The 20469-nt window shown below is 43.6% G+C and overlaps 1 protein-coding gene across 3 annotated transcripts in view; it reads left to right on the top strand.

The window, feature by feature from the left end:
- PRKCH (protein kinase C eta) overlaps positions 1–20469 on the top strand; it is a 245639-nt gene that overhangs the window by 191292 nt on the left and 33878 nt on the right. For all 3 annotated transcript variants that reach the window (XM_045579958.1, XM_036434712.2, XM_036434721.2), the window contains 2 exons: positions 12706–12844; positions 13500–13688. In XM_045579958.1, coding sequence (XP_045435914.1) covers positions 12706–12844; positions 13500–13688 — 328 coding nt within the window. The remainder of the gene's footprint in view (positions 1–12705; positions 12845–13499; positions 13689–20469) is intronic.

The raw sequence follows: 20469 nt of genomic DNA, 5'->3' as shown, positions 1-20469 counted from the left end.
AAAATCAATAAAATATATTTTTTTTAAAAATGAAAACAGTGAAGCTCCTCTCTTCATGGAGATTACATTTTATCTGGAAAAATACGAATCCTAAAGGAACAGCAACCCAAGCCAAGATTTTGCAAATGACACTCCCTGTGGGCCCTTCCTTTGAATACTCGTGTGATAAAGGAAGGTGAACATCCGGGCAGTGGCAGAGATAGAAACGCTCAGATGTAAGCATGGACCTGGACTCGACTGCTTCTTTGTGATAAAAAACAAACAAACCATATTAATAGGTTTGGCCATGTAGGAAAAAATAACTTCATTTATCATGGTGGTGTTCATAACGGTAAAAAATTAGAAACAACATCTCCCCAAAGTGGCCTCGCAGGATCTGGATTTTATCACATCCCTGAGTGTTTCAGACTGATATCCACTCTTGGGTCTGTGCCCTAGATAGTTAGGCAGGAGGGGGTAGATGCGAGGACCGGCTGTTCTGGTTGAGCTTTATTTGGATGCATTGTGGGGTACAGGCACCAAGCGACTTCTCAGGAATTCTGTTTTATTTCTGGAGAATTTCAGCTCCCCAGAATGGAAATAAATGTCTCTAGCCACCAGGGTGTTAGACAGCAATAGGGTCCAGGGGCTGCTCCCTCCCCCTTCAGCTTATTCAGTCTAAAAGAACAAGTCACTGTGGTGAGCCTGCCAGGCCCTTGACAGACCAAGATGGAACTGGACGGACTGCAACGGATAGATTTTAATTCCTCTATCTTATTGCTTCAGAACTTGATCTTGGCAAAAATAAAGGAAGGAGACAATGATGTTGTAGCTGATGGAGAATAACCAGTTCTGGAGACATTTCACTCAATGCTGGTGTAAGGTCATGGCCCTGAATGACCAACCCTCTTTGGCTCCTTCCCACATTTCCCATAGAGCAGTTTATAATTAGAAACGTCACTTCATATGTTAGACCTACCTACCCCAAACTCAAAAGCTTACAATACTTAGTATTTAGAATTACAAAGTTTGTATATTCTCTATCAGCTTTTGTTTCCTAAATGTATGTTTTATTGATTTCAGAGAGGGAGAGAGAGAGAAACATCAATGATGAGAGAAAATTATTGATCAGCTGCTTTCTGCACACTCCACACTGGGGATTGAGCCCACAACCCAGGCATGTACCCTGAATGGGAATCAAAACATGACCTCCTGGTTCATAGGTCAATGCTCAACCACAGAGCCATGCCGACCAGGCTGATTCTTCTAAAAATCTTAAGCACTTGGCCATGCGTTCTTTCAGTTTTTTGTTAATGAGGAAGTAATAAGACTTCTATAGCATTTAATGCAAAAAGAATATCAATCTCTTCTCAAAAAATGTGCTCATTCGTCAGCTACTTTTGCTTTCAAGTTTGCTGATACTTTCTAAACTAAAAATAAGACACATAAGCTAAAAAAAAATAATCTCCTCATCCCTAATTTGTGAATTCTATTGACTTTTAAAGGTTTTAGGAAGTTATAATGACTTACTTGTTTAATAGATTGCCTTTATTAAGAGGAGTACTACTACATAAAGTTGGAAAGTCTTTAGATAATATCTCCACATCCTAATAGTTAAATATTTTAGTGCCCCACAAGTATGGTTTGGTGGTTGAGGCTCAGTGGTTGAACATTGACCCATGAACCAAGAGGTCACCAGTTCAATTCCTGGTCTGGGCCTGGTTTGCAGGCTTGATCCCCATGTTCATGGAGGTAGCCAGTCAATGATATTTCTCTAATCCATGTTTCTATCACTCTACCCTTCTTATTTCCTCTCTCTCTCTCTAAAATTCAATAACATATTTTTTAAAAAACAAATACTTAAATATTTTAAAAATGAACAACGAAATGGCTGTCAGAAAATCTGTGCTCTTTGGTTGTAAAACCCAGTGCTAGGGACAGAATGGTGGGTACTCAGGAAGTGACAGTGAGTTCTCACAAAGGGAATTTCTTAGGAAAAAATTTTATGTCATTTGCACATTTTGCTAGGATAAGTGCTCTGCATTGGGAGGAAATCAGTTAAGTTCCATGGAAAGGGACTCAGATGTTTGTGGCTGTCATGTGTCCAGCCTTGATCAGTAGTCTGGAAATGACTACATAATACACTAGGCCTCTCTTGGAATGTGTAATCTATTTGGGGAAAGCAAGCATTTTTCATCTAAATGCAATTAGGGAACACAGCAATACCCACGATAATCCAGAACTAAAATGTGAGGTGTGTAATTCCAAGGGCCTTGGAGTGCTTCTGACTACAAGTATCCTCTTGCACTTTCCAGACTTCTGTTTACATGGTCCTGCTTTAATCTCTGGTGGTGATAGCCTGTAACCAGCTGAGACCTGCTGATATGGCCAAAAATTCTGGTTCAAGCCAGAATCCTCCCTCTCCTCTCCTTTCCCCTCCAATATTGCATAAGATGTTACTAATGCAGACGTTTTTGTATAGCCATTTGCCAAAAGCAGCCTGCCTATCTCTTCCTGAAGTTGATGCTATAAATTCTACTCCTTCCTGTGATAAGGCATTCCTCATCGCCTCTTCCAAGCAGTGCCCACATCCCCTTTCACATGTTATGTAAGACCGCATGCTTGCACAGCTAATGGCTGCAACAACATTTGTTTTCTCCCAGCCAAAGAGAAGCTCTAACCCTGGCACAGCAAGGACATGACTATTTCCTCTCAGTGGCATGTTTTCAGGGAACCAGCCTAAGTGCTGACAGTGTCTAGTGCTCCTAGTCAGAATATCCCTGGGTTTCCAGAGAGGGAACCAGCCATGGCTAGACAGAGTAGGATGTCTCATTGTCCCTTCACTTGTTGGTCTGTTTTTGTACCGATCTCTCAATTTTCTAGCATATCTTCTGTGAACAGGAGCTGCCCCATTCATTTACTTACAATAATAACGGTGACAACTATGGCTAGTATTGACCCCCTATGTGCCCTCTAACATTTAACATAGTTTCACTCAAAGAATCTGTCTGTTGGTATTGGTATTCGTGCAGTATGTCTAACATCATCCTAATAGGATCCATCTGCCTTTATCTATTCCCCACCCCACAGCTGCCCCAGTTGTCATTCATTGATTGATTAAGAGGGAGCTATGTTCTGAGTCTTCCTCCTTGAATATCTTTCCTTCCTTCCTCTTCATGCAAATACCCTGCAGGCATCTAGCTAGGAGGGACCTCCTCCATACCTATCCTGTCCCTAGCTTGCAGGTTCTTAGAATCCCCATGACTCCATAATCCTATTTGCGGTCTTGCTAGAGGAGGACCTCCATTGCCTTGTTGGATTTCTGTAGCCAAGAAGCAAAGCTGGCCCCGCAGGTGGCTGTCCATGGGTCAGCTGCACTTGGCTCTCTGCACTGGTGGAGCTGAGGATTTAAGCAAGATTTGGCTTTTTAGCCACCTTATCTTTCCCACTCCCCCACCCCGGACTATCAAGTTGAATGCCTTATTGGCCTCAGCATCCTTTCTGTGTTGTTGCAGCTGGGCCCAATGGTCCGGAGGCCCCTACCTGCCACGGTCTGTCATCTCCCTGTGTTTTTGTCTGAATCCCTCCATCCTGCCTCCTGCTTTCTCTTGCTGAGTTGCAGATGCACGCCCAAAGCTGCCAGGTATCACGTAGGAAGCATTTTGGCAAGGAGAGTCAGCGAGAGAGATTTTCTTGGCAACCGTAAAATAAAAGTACTGTACGGAGCTGCTTAATAAATTTGTGCCACTTCAGCTAGGGAATTTCAGTTCTCCTGTGGGAGTTGCGGGGAGTGAAATGAAAAAATATATATAGAAGCTCGACTGTTAGCTTGATGGCTCATTCATTTGATGGTCCAAAGGAGATGTATGATCCGCACACTGTGCTCATTAATCATATTCATTACACCCTGCATCTGTCCAGAGAGTCAATGAATGTTTTCTTTGGACCATTTTTTCCTACCGTAAGACAAGGCGAGAGGAAATCTCTCAGTCCCTTTGCTCACGTAAGGTTGGTCCTGTGTGTACACAGCAGTGAAGGAGAAAACATGCTACTTGCACACCTAGTGCATCAAACACCAAGACTGGAGAGAGACCAACACCTGGCCAGAGGGAACTAGTTTGTGAGTCCCTGGCCCTGTTTTTAATAGAGTACATAGCCAGACTTGCATAGAGTCATTTTTATGATCATTTTCCATCTCAAGTAGCTGTTGGGAAGAAATATGAAAGGGCAGGGGGAAAAGAGCCTCAGAGGAGCCTTGGTAACACTTTCTGGATTGGAAATTATTTTATTTCTTTATTCATTAGCAAATGAGTTATTTTGTATGCAACTTCAAAATGATAAATATTCATGTTTCATACACTAGTTCTTAAGCAGATGTTTCAATAGCTCAGCCTAGCAAATCAGATCAAAGGTCACTTTATGAAGAGAAATGGTGTGGGAACCTCAGTAATTAGGAATGTTGCTTCTTTCAGCAGGGACATCAAGCTCTTTTTTTTGTTTTTTGTTACAGCCTACATTCAATAGTATTCTGTATTAATTTCAGATGTACAGCATAGTGGTTAGAAAATCATGTACTTTATAGAATGGTCCCCCCAATGTTTCAAGTACCCACCTGGCCATACATAGTTATTATGGTATTATTGACTATGTTGTATTTTACATCTTTACTTTTTTTCACCCAGTCCCCTAACTCTCCTCCACTCTGTAAACTGTCTACTCTTTGTATCTATGAGTATGTTTCTATTTTTTTGTTGTTGTTCTTTAGATTCCACATCTAAGTGAAATTAAATTATATTTGTTTCTCTCTGTATGACTTACTTCACTGAGCATAATACTCTCTAGGTTTATCAATGCTGTCACAAATGGTAAGATTTCATCCTTTTTATGGCCAATTAATATTTCATTGTATAAATCTGCCATAGCTTTTTTTTTATCCAGTCATCTATTGATAAGCACTTGAGTTGCTTTCATATCTTGGCTATTGTAAATAATGTTGCAAGGAACATAGGGATGCATATATTCTTTTGAATTTGAATTAGTGTTTCAGGTTTCTTTGGATATGTTCCCAGAAGTGGAATCACTAGGTTATAAGGAAGTTCCATTTTTAACTTTTTGAGGACCCTCTATACTATTTTCCATACTGTCTGCACCAAACTGCCTTCCCAACAATAGTGTTTGAGAGTTCTTTTTCTGCACATCTTCACCAACACTTGTTGTTTATTGATTTATTGATGATAGCCATTCTGACAGGTGTGAGGCAATATCTCATTGTATTGTTTTTGAATTGCATTTCTCTGATGACTAGTGATAATTGAGCAACTTTTCATATGTTTATTGACCATCTGAATGTCTTCTTTGGAGAAGTGTCTTTTCAGATCCTTTGCCCATTTTTCAATTAAATTATTCTTCTGGTGTAGAGTTGTCTGAATTCTTTATAAATTTTTTATATTAACCCCTTATCAGATGTATCATTGGTAAATATCTTCTCCTACTCAATAGGTTTTCTTTTCATTTTGTTTCCTTTGCCTTGCTTATAACTACAGGGACACATCATGGGACTGCTGAAAAAATTAGAGCCATCCACTAACAACTATGTATATGGTAAAAAATGAGCTTGTGACAAAGGTTCAGAATTCTGAGTCCATAAATGTTCATGTTTCCTAAGCATTACCTAAGAATGATTTTTATCAACATGGCCTTGCAGAGTGGGTTCCAAAACAAATCCTTTCCATTTCCACTAGTGAGTCATTTTCCCTAAACATCTTCCTTAGGAATTATGGCCTTAAATGGTACAGAAACCAAAGAAAAGACTTAAAACTAAAAATGTATATTTTAATGACTTTTTTCTGGTATCAAAGTATTACATACCGTATTTTTCGGACCATAAGACGCACTTTTTTCCCCCCCAGAAGTGGGGGGGAAAAGTCCCTGCGTCTTATGGTCCAAATATAGCCTACACATATACTTTAAAAAAAAAAGTTTTTTTACTTGCCCGGCTCTGTGTGGTCTCTGTGTGCTCGCCCGGCTCTAAAATGGTTCTAAATGCTGCTGTTTACTTTACAGGGTTGATTACATGTGTTTATGACTGTGATGTTGGGTTTTAATGCACATAAAATATTTTAGGACACTATTTGTTTCAGAATCTTTTTTTCTTCATTTCCCTTTTCTAAAAACTGGTGCGTCTTATGGTCCGGAGCGTCTTATGGTCCGAAAAATACGGTAATTCCTATAAAAATTAGAAAATACAATAAAGGAAAAATTATTCATAAACATATCACTTAGAAATAGGCTTTCAACATTTTTCCTTTATTTTTTATCTCTTCTTTTTCCCTCCTCTTTTCCCCAGTTGTAACATAATTAAGAGAATATTGAAAATACAATTTCATATCCTGCTTTTACACTTAGAATTGTATCGGCCTACATCTAAGTCATGAAACCCAGAAGCTATACAGGGAAGATTGATAAATTCAAATATTAAATTATAAAAGTTATAAACAAAAGTTAAAAACAAACTGGGCAATAATATTCTCAACCCATATAACAAATTACTACTATCCATAATATTAATTTAAAAAACATAGTATGTAATGAGCTTCTTAAAAATAATTAAAAAAAAAAAGATAAATGAAATTTGAAAATGGGTAAAACATGTGAATAGGTATTTTCCCCTAGCAGATTAGCAAGGACATAAGGATGAGTTCAGCTAACCTGAATAAGGAAGCCAAATAGACACTCTCATACACTATTTGTAGGAGTATAAATTGGTGCAAACTTTTTAGAGGGCAGTTGCTCAACATATATTTAAATTTTAAACATTTATACCCTTCACATAGCATTTCCACTTCTAAAAACTTATCCTAAATAAATGCTCATACAATGTTCAGTATTGTTTGAAGTTGAAAAAAAAAAAAAATGGGAACAACCTAAATTACAGTACTTCTTTTTTTTTTTTAATATATTTTATTGATTTTTCACAGAGAGGAAGGGAGAGAGATACAGAGTCAGAAACGTCGATGAGAGAGAGTCATCGATCAGCTGCCTCCTGCATGCCCCCCACTGGGGATGTGCCCGTAACCAAGGTACATGCCCTTGACCAGAATCGAACCTGGGACCCTTCAGTCTGCAGGCCGACGCTTATCCATCGGTTTCAGCTACAGTACTTCTTTATAATGGAATTTTATATAATCACTAGGGGCCTGGTGCATGAATTTCGATGGGGAGGGGAGTTCCTCAGCCTGGCCTCCATCCTCTCGCAGTCTGGGAGCCCTGGGGGGATGTCCGACTGATGGCTTAGTGAGCCTAAACCATCAGTTGGACATTCTTAGCATTGCCACAGAGGCGGGATAGGCTCCCACCACTGCTGCTATGCTCGTCAGCCATGAGCCTGGCTTCTGGCTGAGTGGCGCTCCCTCTGTGGGAGCACACTGACCACCAGGGGGCAGCTCCAGAGTTAAGTGTCTGTCCCCTGGTGGTCAGTGTGCATCATAGTGACCCATCATTCCACCATTTGATCATTTGCATTTTAGCCTTTTATATCAATATTACGTAGGATTACAGAGAATGAGGCAAATCTTTAAAGTGTAGAAATATACCCAAAATATTTGTTAAGTGGTAAAAGCAAATGATATCATAATGTTAGTGTAGCCTTAAGAAGAAAAGTTAGAAGACTATGAATTTGTCATCATTTTCTCCATAACATTTTCAGGAATGATTGAACTTTATATAATGAAAGTATAACTTTTACAATCAGAAAAGAAATAATTTTCAAAAGATAAAAATTATATCATAAACATTTCCCTATACTTTAGTCCCAAAAATTTTAGCAGCTTTCATAAAATTCTATCACAGATTTATCATAATTTATTTAGCCGTTCCCCTATTGGGGTTGTTTTAAGGATAAAATAATATGGATAAAGCTCTTAGCCTTTGTAACATTCACTGTATGTTACTAGTAGTTATTGTTAGTAGTCACTGTTAGTTACTGATGACACTATTATTCTTCTTGCCCACTTTTTTCAGGTCCTCTGGATACACACACACGTGCACAGACAAAAGAGACAAAAACAATATACTTGTAATAGTATATTGCCTGTATACTATTATTAAAGCATTATTGTCTTTTAGGTTCAGATATTGAAACATTTACAGATGAGATGATTTTATATCTCGAATTTGCTTCAAAATCTGGGAAAAAAAATGACTCGGGAGAAGATTAAATATATAGCTGAAACAAGATTAGCATGCATTCATAGCTGTTGAAGCTGTGTGAGTTCTATACTTTTGTGTATGTTTGAGCTTTTCCATGGTAAAACGTTTTAAAAATACATTTAAAATAGTTACTGAATAGCCTCATGGATTCATTCTTATTCAAGGATCCAGCTCTCAACTTAGTTTCGTTTATTTCTTCTGGAAGTCACTGATCTGAGCTGTGAGACTGGTGTCATTCTGTTTTATGACTCTTAAGAGTAGCTTGAGGTGCAAACAAAATAAATACAGGTTCTGGATTCCCTTTGTCTTCACCCACTTGGAATCCTCTCTGAAACCATTTGGGCATTTTAAGTAACCCTGATTACCCAGCAACAACAGTGAGCCTTTCAGGCGACCAGGGAGGATAAAATAGCTCCTCTGCCTTCCTGTGCTTGCACGACAAAAGGCAGAGAAGCTATTAAATACGGGTGCTCAATGGGCTCATGAAGAATGAGCACGGAACTGCGTTTGGCATCTGCGGATCTGAGCCTCTGCCCCGTGTGAACTTGTAATCATTGTAATGTGGCCTCTTAAGTTTGGCTGACAGTTAGACATTGGCATAGGAGGTTGAGGAATGCCTAAGCCAAAAACTGACCTCTGAATATTCCAAAATCAGGAGTCATAGGGTGACTTTCCTTGCCTTTTTTTTTTTTTTTCTTAAAAAAAAAAAAAGAAGATAATTATTTATCCTTAGAGCGGAAGCTGAGCATGGCTATATTTGGCTCTGTAACCTTTGGACCTGTTTGATGCATCCTCTCGATGGCCTTCTCTTCCAACTGCATGCAGGTCAGGGTTAGTCCTGGGGTCCTCTGGCTCTCATTGCCTCTCTCGAAGCAGTTTCCCTGGCCCCAGCTTCCCTAAAGCGAGTAATTTGAACTTACGTTTCAGGATTCTTCTTTTCCCTCCGGAATCCATCTCTAAGGGGCAAAGCACATGACTTTCTATAAGTTGAATACTTTGGAGCAAAGGTCCCAGTGAGGTTTTTACAATTTCCTCCCTTTCCCTAAAAATAAGACCGGCTCTGAGTTGGCCAGGGCGGCTCACTGTTTCTCTCACTGGCCACTGCCTACTGCACAGCTGAGCTGGAGCTAGGGAGGAATGGGCTTGGCCGCAGCTAAGTGGGGAGACTGCGCTCAGACAGAGCCTTCTGGAATGCTCTGCAGGTTGTACTGTCCTGGAGACATGGATGGGGCACTCTCGGGGCAGAGTTGAGTGTCTGGGGACAGCAGGACAGACTCAGCGTGGAGGTGTGAGATAGCAGGACTGAGTGTAGAACTGACAGCCTGGGATTGTATCACATCCTTAATCAAACCCCCTTGGGATCCTAATTTGAGAGGTTTGTCCTGTTGGATCACACCCGGTATAAAACCACCAATGGCATTTGCCTCGGGGCTGGCACAGTCCTGGGGATGCCTAAAATTAGACTGACATGTCAGGGCTGCGGTGCCTCTGCCCCGGGGCATCCTGTGCCCAGGGTGAGTTGCGTCGCTCGGCTCTGTCTCCTGAGCAGTAAGGCTGTGCAGACTTCCCTGTGCAGAAGGTATTGTGACGGGGAACAAACAAAACTGATTGCAAAGCAGTTTTCTCTCCCAGAACAATGCCTGCTACCCATGACAGCAGCTGAGTAATAAGCCAGCAAGCCTCTTGCCTGGGCTGTTAGTCACATACTTGCTTGAGCAACCGCAGGTCAGCTTTCAGACCGTGTGGGTTTCTGTCAGCACTTGTTTCTATTACCTGGGAATATCTTTCCCGAGCTCTGAGCAGGCATAAGGGCTTCAGGCAAACTCAGGAACTCGGTAACCTTCTTTGGCAAAGGGAGAGAGTCAGAATGCTCTGGGCACAGGTCCATACAGGCCTGGACTGCTGGGCTAGACCAGGGTGCTGATATAGCCAGCTCAGATCCCCCACAGCCTTGCTATCTCCTGGGGCCGCAAACTATATATAATCTCTGACCCTGTCTGGCGGCCTGTAATGTGCCCTCCGTCCTAGAGGAGCCAGACAGCCTGAGCCTTGAGACTGACACCACTTCTGAAGGCCTGACGGCCAGCGCTCCGGGCTGTGACCTCGCTCCCGTGCACATGACCACAGTCCTCCTCAGCCCCACCCTGTGCTCCTGTGATTCCACTTACATGAGTCTTGCTCGGGTTGTGTGTGAGGGTGCGGGGCGGGCAGTGAGGAAGGAAAGCTTGTGTGGGAAGCAGGATTCTACGTGCAGGAGGCTGTCTTGCAGGCTGGAGCCGGGTCTGGTCTAGAGGCAGAGAAGGCTTGCTTTTCTGAAATGGACCCACAGGTACCAAACACACCTTCCTTCATGCCCCTCACGCCCAGGGAGATGGCTGCCCTGAGCAGAGAGGAGCTCTGGTCTGTGTTCCCACTGGCCTGTGCCAAGAAAACTGCTGCTCTCGCCTCCCTTATCGGGCATTCCTGGAAGGCAGGGCTTTGTTTTCATTCTGGGTGTCCTACAGTGACCTCTCACTGTCAGACCTGCCGTGGTCAGACTCCCAGGTCACAGTTGAAACCGGTTCTGTCAGGTCTGTCATCACCTCCCTCCTCCAGCTGAACCGCGATCCCGATCCCGGGCTGGACAGAGACCAGCCTTGTCCCTGGGGCCAAGCTCACCACCAGAGCAGGGAGAGGAGAAAGGACCAGGAGTGCCCACCTCGGAGGGGGAGCAGAATTGCAGTCAGCTGTGGCTACCGAAGATGCTCTAGTGAGGGACACCACCACCCCAACAGCACCCCCCCCAGAGGCCAAGCCATGGCAGTCCCCCTGATGCCTACAGGGAAGGCACCCAGCATCCCTCCTGGCTGTGCACCCCCCTCCTCACAGTTAAGGCCGCGTGGTTTGTCTCTGAGTGCGTTGTTCCTTAGAAAAGCAAAGCATAGAGGTATCACCCAGTAGGCCCAGCTGCTTCTCTCATCCTCTTCCTGGTGACCCTGGCAATTGTGTCAGTGCAGGGGACGCTTTTCCAGCCGGCCTGGCACCTGATGCGCATGGTGCTTAGCCAAGTGGGGCTGGGTGTTTTAGGACAGTGCCACCTTTGATGTGCAGATGTTGATCAGTGTCCAGCTGTGCTCCTGTCTCCTGTGGAGGTCCATTACCAAACAGTTCTGCTGCTGGAAATTCACTTCCTCCAGTGAAATGGATTCTGCTCCTACTGGTTAAGGGAAGGGTGCAGAGTGCCTTGGTCCTGGTTCGCTATAATCCACTGGGCCTCTCGAGACTCCTATGTACCTGGGGTACAGCCAAGCAAACCCTGTGCTTACTCCTCCGTTTTTCCTTTTCCTGGTTATTAACGTCACCACTAACTCCTGCGCCTAAGAGAGAAGCACAGAATCCTCAATTCTGTTTCCTCTCCCCTTCCATCTCCAAGTGGTCATCGACTAGCTATACTGGTTGTGTTTTCACCAATGCTGCTGACTGACCCCTCAGTTTCCAATCCACTTGTCACTGTCCCAGCTCAGGTCTTAACATCTCTTCCCTGAGCTGATTCAGCCATCTCTCACTAATCTTTTCTGTCCACCTGGGAATCTGTTCCTCCTTTAATCAGAGAGTTTCAATTAGGTCCCTTTTGCTTAATATCTAAATACCAGAATTCCTTAGCACAGCCTTCATATTCCTTAGTGTGGCCTTTATAATCTAGACCTAACTTTCCCCTCCATCTCTGGCACTTGATGGCTCCAGTGTTCCCTGGCCGTCTCTCCAGCCTCGCTAAACCACGTGAGCGTGAGGCTCCGGAGCTCCCCGCACATCACACCTCAGTGCCTGCCTCCCTGCCCCATCCACCCGCCCATGCTGATCTGATACCCCTTCTGTGTCTGGCAGACAATGTCTACTGTGGCATGGTCCCTCTCCCCTCCCACTAGAAGGAATTAATTGTTTCGTCTTGTATGTGTCTCATAGCACTTGGCTCAGATGTCCATCATGCCACTTGAACTATATAATGGTTGGTCCTCTCTCCCTCTCTTTTTAGTGAGTGCACGATGCTAGGTCCAAGGTGAGCCACATCAACCTGATGCCTCCTCCTGGGCCTAGAGTTTAGCAAAACAGGTCTCACCATCACACAGTGAGGACCTTAGGGATAAAGAGCATCTGTCCTCTCGATGCCTGTCACATTCCCTGGCACACGGTGGCCACTTGCTTCCTGGATGGTCACTGAGTGAGCTCCAGTGGGCAGAGAGATACCAGAGCAGAGGGTTGGAGTGGGTGGATGTCCTTTGGGTACCAGGTAAGCGGGAAGCCCGGAAAAGTCACATTCTGCCCTCACTTCCCAAAGGGCAGCCTGCTTTCTATATGTGGTTAGTTACCCATTCATAGGGAACCATCTCCTAGGGACCACGAGGCCAATTTTGTGAGTGGATATAAATGTTTTTATCAAATAAACCAAAGAAGTCTCACCCTTTGAGACTGAACCAGCTCTTCCAGATGGATGGTTTTAGGCCTGGCTGCCCTACCACTGCTGGTCCTTGTTCTTTCCAGAGATCTGAAACTGGACAATGTGCTGTTGGACCACGAGGGTCACTGCAAACTGGCAGACTTCGGAATGTGCAAGGAGGGCATCTGTAACGGCGTCACCACGGCAACCTTCTGCGGCACTCCCGACTATATTGCTCCAGAGGTGAGTGCTTTGGACCCCGGAGCCCCGCAGGGACCTGATGAGAAATGCCTTTGTGTGCTGCGGCTTGCTGGGCGGCGTTGAAAGCTGATGCCTCCAGACCCCTTTATGACTCTGTTGGCTGAACAGTGTCTAAAAATGCCCTCAGTTCCTCTAAATAAGGATTCCAGTTTGAGATTTTGGGGGTAAACTTTGCAGGTGCTTCTAGGCTTCAGCCCTGAATGAGGACAGAGTGCGCTCCCCTCACAGCCATGCATCTTCTTCCTTGTCTCTATTCCATGCTTTGATCGCAGCCCCATTTAGCAGAAGTAAAGCAAAACTCTTGACTCTTTCCCACACGAATGAGTGAGCCCAGCCTCCTTCCTATCCCACAGCTGTAGTTCCCACACCCTCCGTGGTCCAGGTGTGCACATGCATTGCCTTGGCCTAGGCAGGCCACACGTGTTTGATCACCTGGATGAGAAGTGGCCTCAGAGCTGACCACAGGGGGAAAAACAGGCCACCCTCTCTGGAGATAGAATGAAACGTGCATGTCGGCACAGGAAGCTCTGTTATTTTACTTTGCTATTTCCTAATCCCTTCTTTTCCCTGGTTATTAAGGACGTGTTTGTTCATCAGACACTGGGAGCCCTTCTCACACTGCCCTCTCTCTGCCCAGATCCTGCAGGAAATGCTCTACGGGCCCGCCGTGGACTGGTGGGCGATGGGCGTGCTGCTCTATGAGATGCTCTGCGGCCACGCGCCCTTCGAGGCAGAGAACGAAGATGACCTCTTCGAGGCCATCCTGAACGACGAGGTGGTCTACCCTACCTGGCTCCACGAAGATGCCACGGGGATCCTGAAAGCTGTAAGTGTGGCTTACCTGGCCGCTCCCGACCTCCGGCCACCAGCTGCCTGGATGGGATTCTGTCTGTTTAAAGCTACCAGTCAGCTACCAGCTTTAACTGAGATAATGTGTTTTCATCTGTAGAATCAAAGAACCAGAGTCCTCTCTGGCTGTTTTCCTCTCTCGTGCAATAGTTCTTACTGAGCCAGCTGTGATGGCAGTAGGTAGCATTGCCTGGCAAATCGCCAGCATGTTTAGCACTTGTGGCTTCAGTGCAGGTGAGGGATGCCCCCTTCAGTCCGGACAGTCCAGGTGCTGGGTCCCAGGACCACCATTCCCAGTGTGTTGGGCTGTCGATTGTGTTTCTGCTGGCGGCATCCAAGAAGCAAGGCCCAAGGCCCTTTCCCTTAGTGCTGGGAGCTGATAAAGAAGTGTTATACTTATGCAAGTCAAGTGCCCAGCCCAGGATTCGGTGCAGTGATGTAATACAACACATCATGCTGGAAACGGTATTTTTTGCGTGTATTTAAGGCATTGTACAGGAAGCCTTATTTTGAAGTAAGGAAGAAAGATGGGTTGATGGCTTTATGTTGGAAATAAGAAAGCACATGTAACATGGTCTATTCTATAACCACGTTAGTAAAGTTTCAAAATCATGTGTAACCACCTACTGCGTGCTTGAGGAGTGAAGGGGAACACCAGGGCAGATCTGAAACAGCTGGGTCATTGCTGAAAGGTGTCAGTGGTGCTGGAAGCTTCAGTAAGAGGCCCGTGGAGCAGCTGCATTTTCTCCTATAGGAACCCCTGAATGAATAAAATTCACCCTCTTCACAACTCTTAAATCTACAGTTCAGCAGCATTAAGTACATACATATGGTGTGCAACCATCACTACCACCCATTTCCAGAACTTTTTTATCTTCCAAAACTGAAACACTATACCCCTTAAAAAGCACTAACTCCCTCCTGCCCCTGGCATTTTGCTTTTGGTCTCTCTGAATTTTATTATTCCTGGTACCTTGTATGAGTGGAATCATACATTTGTCCTTTAGCAATTAAACACACACACACACACACACACACAAAAAAAAAAAAAAAAAAAAAAAAAAAAAAAAAAATAAAATCCTGGGATACAGAATCCAGATTTTCCTATTTCCCAAGCCAGGGTTCCGAGTTAGACTACATGTGGCCATTTTTTGACCTGAGATGAGTCTACACCCCTGGAAGATGGAACTGATGTGTTAGTAAGCTGGAATCCCGGTTTAATTCAATTAAGCAAATACTTGTCTGATGCCTTCTCTTTGCTTGGCCTATGCTCAGTGGTGGAATGCAGAGATGAAAAGACATGGCTTCTTATGTTGCTCACAGTCTGGTAGGAATGAGGGCATGTAAACAAATACTTAGCTCGCTGCCAAGGAGAAATGAGCAGAACTGTCTCTGGAGGCAAGGACAGGGAAGGTGATATAAGGACAAGACTGAAGAAGTGGCATGTAAGCTGGGAGTTGAGGAACAAATAAGAGTTCAGTAGGATTGACCAGGGGAGTGGGGGGAGAGAATAGTATTCTAGGCTGAGGAAATAATGTGTGCAAAGCCTCAGAGGCGTGTTCAAATACGTGGAGTGTTAGATACAGGGTGGGCACAGCAAAAGATGAGTTTAGGACATGAAAGCTTTGAGGGGACATGTTCAAAGTGGTATAAACCTTACAATTCGTTGCACGGGGCTAATTGTAGTGAGCATGGTAGTGAGATGTAGGAGCCAATATTGATGAGGGGAGAGGATGAAGAGGAAGAGGAGACAGAAGATGGGGCCTGGGACACATCAGTGTTTAAGGGTGACAGTGGAAGAACAGTGAGAAGGTTAGGAAGAAATTACTTCAGGTTGTTTGAATATCTATAGCTGTAGCATGTCTACAGTTTTACTTGTGGTGAAATAGGTCAGTGGTGTTATAACATGAGTTACATTGGTGCCTGCATAACTTTTGAGTAGCGCTAGCTAGGTAGGAACAAGTAGGTGTTGGCCAGATAACTGTGGGCTGACGCGATGTACCTGTGCTAGGAGTGGGGTAAATAGAGATATTTTTAAGGACTCCAAACAAGCTTTCATTTTGTTGCACAGTACCATATCAAGGGGAAGCACACTGTTTTCTTTAAAAACAGAGATTTCAGGCATCTTTTCAGGGTTCTATGAGTTTGGTGACTTCCAAAGTTTTTTGTGTTGAAAGTTGATTTCATTGGATGGTGTCTTGCATACGAGTCCTAAAACCTGTTGGGAGGTCGTGCTTGCTAAGTTTTGGGGTGTAATCAATTGTCTTTACCCACAACTTCATAGAGCTGGGTGACTATTAGAAACACAGATTTCTATAGCAGATCCTTAAAATATTTGGTCCACATCCCTGGTTGAGAGATGTAGCTGAGACCCAGAGACGAGAACCAGATGCTCATGGTACAATAGAATGGAGAGAGCACACACTCATCTGAGAGTCAAGAGACCTCAACCTCATTCTACTCCTGCCATGCTTTCCAGTAATGTAAGATGGTCATACCACCTGCAGTGCCCACTTCAAATGAGGCGGGACACATGAAAGCATTTTCAAAGGGCTTCACCATACAGAAGTAAGTTACTACTATTGTTGAGTTATGAGTAATAATTTCACAACACGCTGAGAGGTGTCATTATCTTCATCCTCTTCTTGAACAATTTACCAACATCATCAAGATTATTAAGCACTAAAATTGTACATGAGGCCCTGTTAGATTTTTCTTCTGGAGAGAAGAGGATTTCTGCTTTTCCCGGAGTTCTCTATCTAAACCAACACATACGTGGGATCTAAATAGCCACTTAATAATGATCCTCCTATTCATTTGACAGGCTTATATCAATGCACAGCGACCACAGGACTGCTAGGTCCACATGCTGTACAAGGGGCTGGGGCCAGAGATGAGCATTTAGACTCATCCCTGCCTTCATGGAATGTACAGTCCAGTTGGGGTGGGAAGACAGATGTATAAGAGAGAAATTATAGAAATTATACAAGTAACTATATAGATATGTACAGTTTGACAAGGAAAAACGTCTGAGGTACTTTGAGAATCTCTAACAGGCAGACTCATCAAGGCCGACAAGGGAGGCCATCCTGAGGAGATGCGTTTTAAGCTGAAGGCACAGGCTACAGAGAAGTTAGGCTTACAAGCACGCAGAGATCTTGAAAACAGAGAAGCCCATTTGAGTAACTGTGGCTACTGTGTCACCAGCAAATGTTTGGGGCAACGGTGGACAAAGTGATGAGGACATGAGGGACACAGGAGACCATACGCAGGAGTTTAACCTTTATCTGAAGTGCCAAGATTCTTCACCGAAAGATTTCAATCAAGCATGAGTGACAAGATTATATTTTCACATTTAAAAGATCACCCTGGATCAAATAGACTGAAGTACTCACAGATGAAATACTTGGGATTTTTTCCAAAATAGACCAGGAGTGGCAGGGAGGAACCGGTTAAACAAGATTGGGCATGTGTCAATAACTGGCAAGGCTGGGCAATAAATACATTCTAACATAGGCTTGAAAATGTCCATAAAGGGTAAAATTTTTAATATTAACACACAAATCAAAGTGTATGCATGCATACGTGCCTATGTATATGATGTATACATTCACACATGTAGACAAAGTGAACTCAGTCTTCATGAATGAAGTGAGACGATTTAACAATCTTCTATAATAATAAAAGCACAATATGCTAATTAGACCAGAAGTCCTTCTGCACGGCCTTCGGACGAAGCCAGGGCTGCGAGGGAAGCCCGGGTCCAGAGTGCCAGAGGGAAGCTGGTGCTGGCAGCTAGGGGAAGGAAGGCCTACTCTTGCACGAATTTTGTGCATTGGGACTCTAGTACAATTTTAACAGAGAAAAAATGACGTGAGTCATGGATCTAGCTGCATCTTTAAGTTTAGTTTTGAATTTATTATGAAATATTTCAGTAAGGATGGATCCAGCTACATTTTTTTTATTCTCAGTAAGAATCTCAAGGTCCTAGACTGGCAGTCCACATCACCCTGGTCATACTTATGCTACAGACAAAAATTAGTGGTTTTAGTATGCTTATTCTTTAATATCCTTCAACAGTCCTTCTCAAAAAGTGGATTTGTAATAACTAGATGGAACAAAGGAGAGCCCCCTCTTGTGTACTTGGCCCTGAGCAATCCTTAGCAGTTTTTTTCTGCTGGGCTGGGTCTGCCTTTTCCACCGAGAGGCAGGAGAGGTCCAAGATCCCTCAGCCAGCCCTTTACATCCGCTCTCACCAGTACCGCAGGGACAGGTCCTCCCTGCTTGGCTTCCTGAGATTTCCTGATCTTTTCTTTGGAACATAAGGTCAGGACTGTTACTGGAATTGCTGTCTGCTGGGTATTTTATTGTACTTTTTTTTTTTTCCTTCAAAAGAAAATGCTTTCTGAATTCCTTCCTACCTTTTTAAATGGAAAGTATTATTCTGTATATGTAGAAACTGTCTGGATAACCATTTATGGTAAATAACATACCATAGAGTTACAAAGACGTCAGGGCTTTGTGTGGGTGTATCAGTGTCGGTGAGTCCCCTGAATTCAGAGTGAGGGGAGCTCTTGTCCAGCATTCCACAGAAAGTGGTTGAACCAATGGGCACTGATGTCTCCCCGAACGTCAAGACTCCTAACTAACTATTACTTTCCTACCATGGTCCTTCCATGGTCACTACCCCCATGGTGAACCTTTGAGTTGTTTGTGTGTGGATGTCTATTTCCTATAGACATGGTTAGAGAGCAGGCCCTTGCTTTTGAGAAGACTCCCTGTGGAACACAGAATCAGGAGGAGTTCACACACAGCTTTCCGCCTAGGACTTCTACTTGCAAATATTTCTCATCTCACTAACCAATGAGCTTTGCAACTAAAAATAACCATGGTATGTGCTCCAAAAAATGCAGTGGGAAAACTATTCCTTGCTTGGCCTTTTGTCTCTCATTTCTCATCTTCCCTTTAAACATATATGTTAAATACTCACATGTGAGCGTTCTGAAAGCAAACAATATCCACCCTTACTCTTACAAACTAGATTATAAAAGCTCACAACATCTACAGAAGTTAACAGAGAAAAAGTATGCACACTTGTGCAAAGAACAGATACAGATACAGACAGTCCTCGGGTAACAGAACCCAACGTACATCATTTTGTGGTTACCTTGCCATCTCTCATTTATTTATTTTAAAAAAAAAAGTTCTGTCATTTCAACATATGTACATATGTGCTTTATGTTTTTATTATTTATTCACCACAAGTAAAGGTCAGGAATTGTTATCTTTATTTTAATTTATTTTTACTGTTTTCACTTCATTACTGCTGTGTGTGTGCTCCATGTGAGTAACGTAGGGGCTTATGTAGGCGGGTTCCGACTTACAGCAAAAATCGCATCACGTCGTGATGCAGAAACGGGTCTCCGACATAACCTGAGGACCTACTGTATAAGCTTTCCAGGTTTGACCTTAAAGATGATATTTTTATGGATTTTTTTAACCTGGTTTTGGAATAAATACATTTTTAATTGGCTACCATGTCACTGAATTTCCTATTCTGGCACTGCCAAATCATCCCAAAGTACTAAGAATCACAACAGAAGAAAATATATATATTTTTTAGAGCTGCTGTGGTTGGCACTAATTGCCTATAGCTAGCTTCAAAAGGACTTAGGGCAGTCCTCACAAGTCCACAGAGCTCAGGAAGGCAAGAGCCTCCGAGGTGAGTGCTCCTTTGTGCTAAATCATCTCCTGGAAGAGATCCTGAGGCTCAGTGCTGACTCAGGTGAGGTCAACGCCCCTTCCTCGGAGCTCACACAGGTGGCCAGGTTCAGCAAGTGGGGAAAGGAGTTTGGGGCATTCTCCTGAGTCACCTTTGTCAGTCTGTAAACTTAGCATCAGAGGAGATTATAGAGTGCTTTTGTTCCTAAGCTTTATAGAAATTAAAGTGTGTCTGTACGTGTGTGGGTTTATCTGTCATCACACCTATCAGATTTCATCATTTTGTGCATTGTCTACAGCAGGCCTGTTTGCCTCTGTGAACAAAGAGGGAACCACAACTTTGAGATCCTTTTTGCCACAACTGTCCTATATTTGTCACCACGCAGTTGATCAGAGCAGTGGTGAGTTAGATGCTCTCTATTTCCTACTCCCCTCCTGGTAGAGATTGGAATGCTCAAGGGAGCAACCAAGATGGTCGGCCAGAAGGAGGAGAAGAAAGCAGAGGAAAACTGGACTGGAATAATGCAGAGAATTCCACTGTAGACCATTAGAGCTGATTTTTCAAACACTGTTTACTGAAAGTTACTATAGATCCTTTAATAAGAGGAATGGTTTGATACTGGACTTCTGGTCAAGATGACAGAATAGATACATGCTGTGCTTACCTCCTTTCATGACCACATCAATTTTACAAGTAAATTATAAAACACACATCACTGAAAACCACCTGGAGACCAGACAAACAGAAGTCCTATAACTAAGACTATAAAGAAGCCACAAGACTTGTAGGAGGGGCAGAGAGGCAGAACGATCAGGTCCCATACCCACAGTGTGGCAATTAAGAATTGGGAGGGAGCCGAAACCGGTTTGGCTCAGTGGTAGAGCGTCAGTCTGCGGACTGAGGGGTCCCGAGTTCGATTCCGGTCAAGGGCATGTACGTTGGTTGCGAGCATATCCCCGGTAGGGGGTGTGCAAGAGGCAGCTGATCGAGGATTCTCTCTCATCGATGTTTCTAACACTCTATCCCTCTCTCTTCC

This window comes from Pipistrellus kuhlii, unplaced genomic scaffold (genome assembly GCF_014108245.1).
Source record: "Pipistrellus kuhlii isolate mPipKuh1 unplaced genomic scaffold, mPipKuh1.p scaffold_m20_p_1, whole genome shotgun sequence".
NCBI classification, from domain to species: domain Eukaryota; kingdom Metazoa; phylum Chordata; class Mammalia; order Chiroptera; family Vespertilionidae; genus Pipistrellus; species Pipistrellus kuhlii.
Note: the sequence above shows the minus strand (reverse complement) of the source record. Positions and strands in the feature narration are given on the sequence as shown.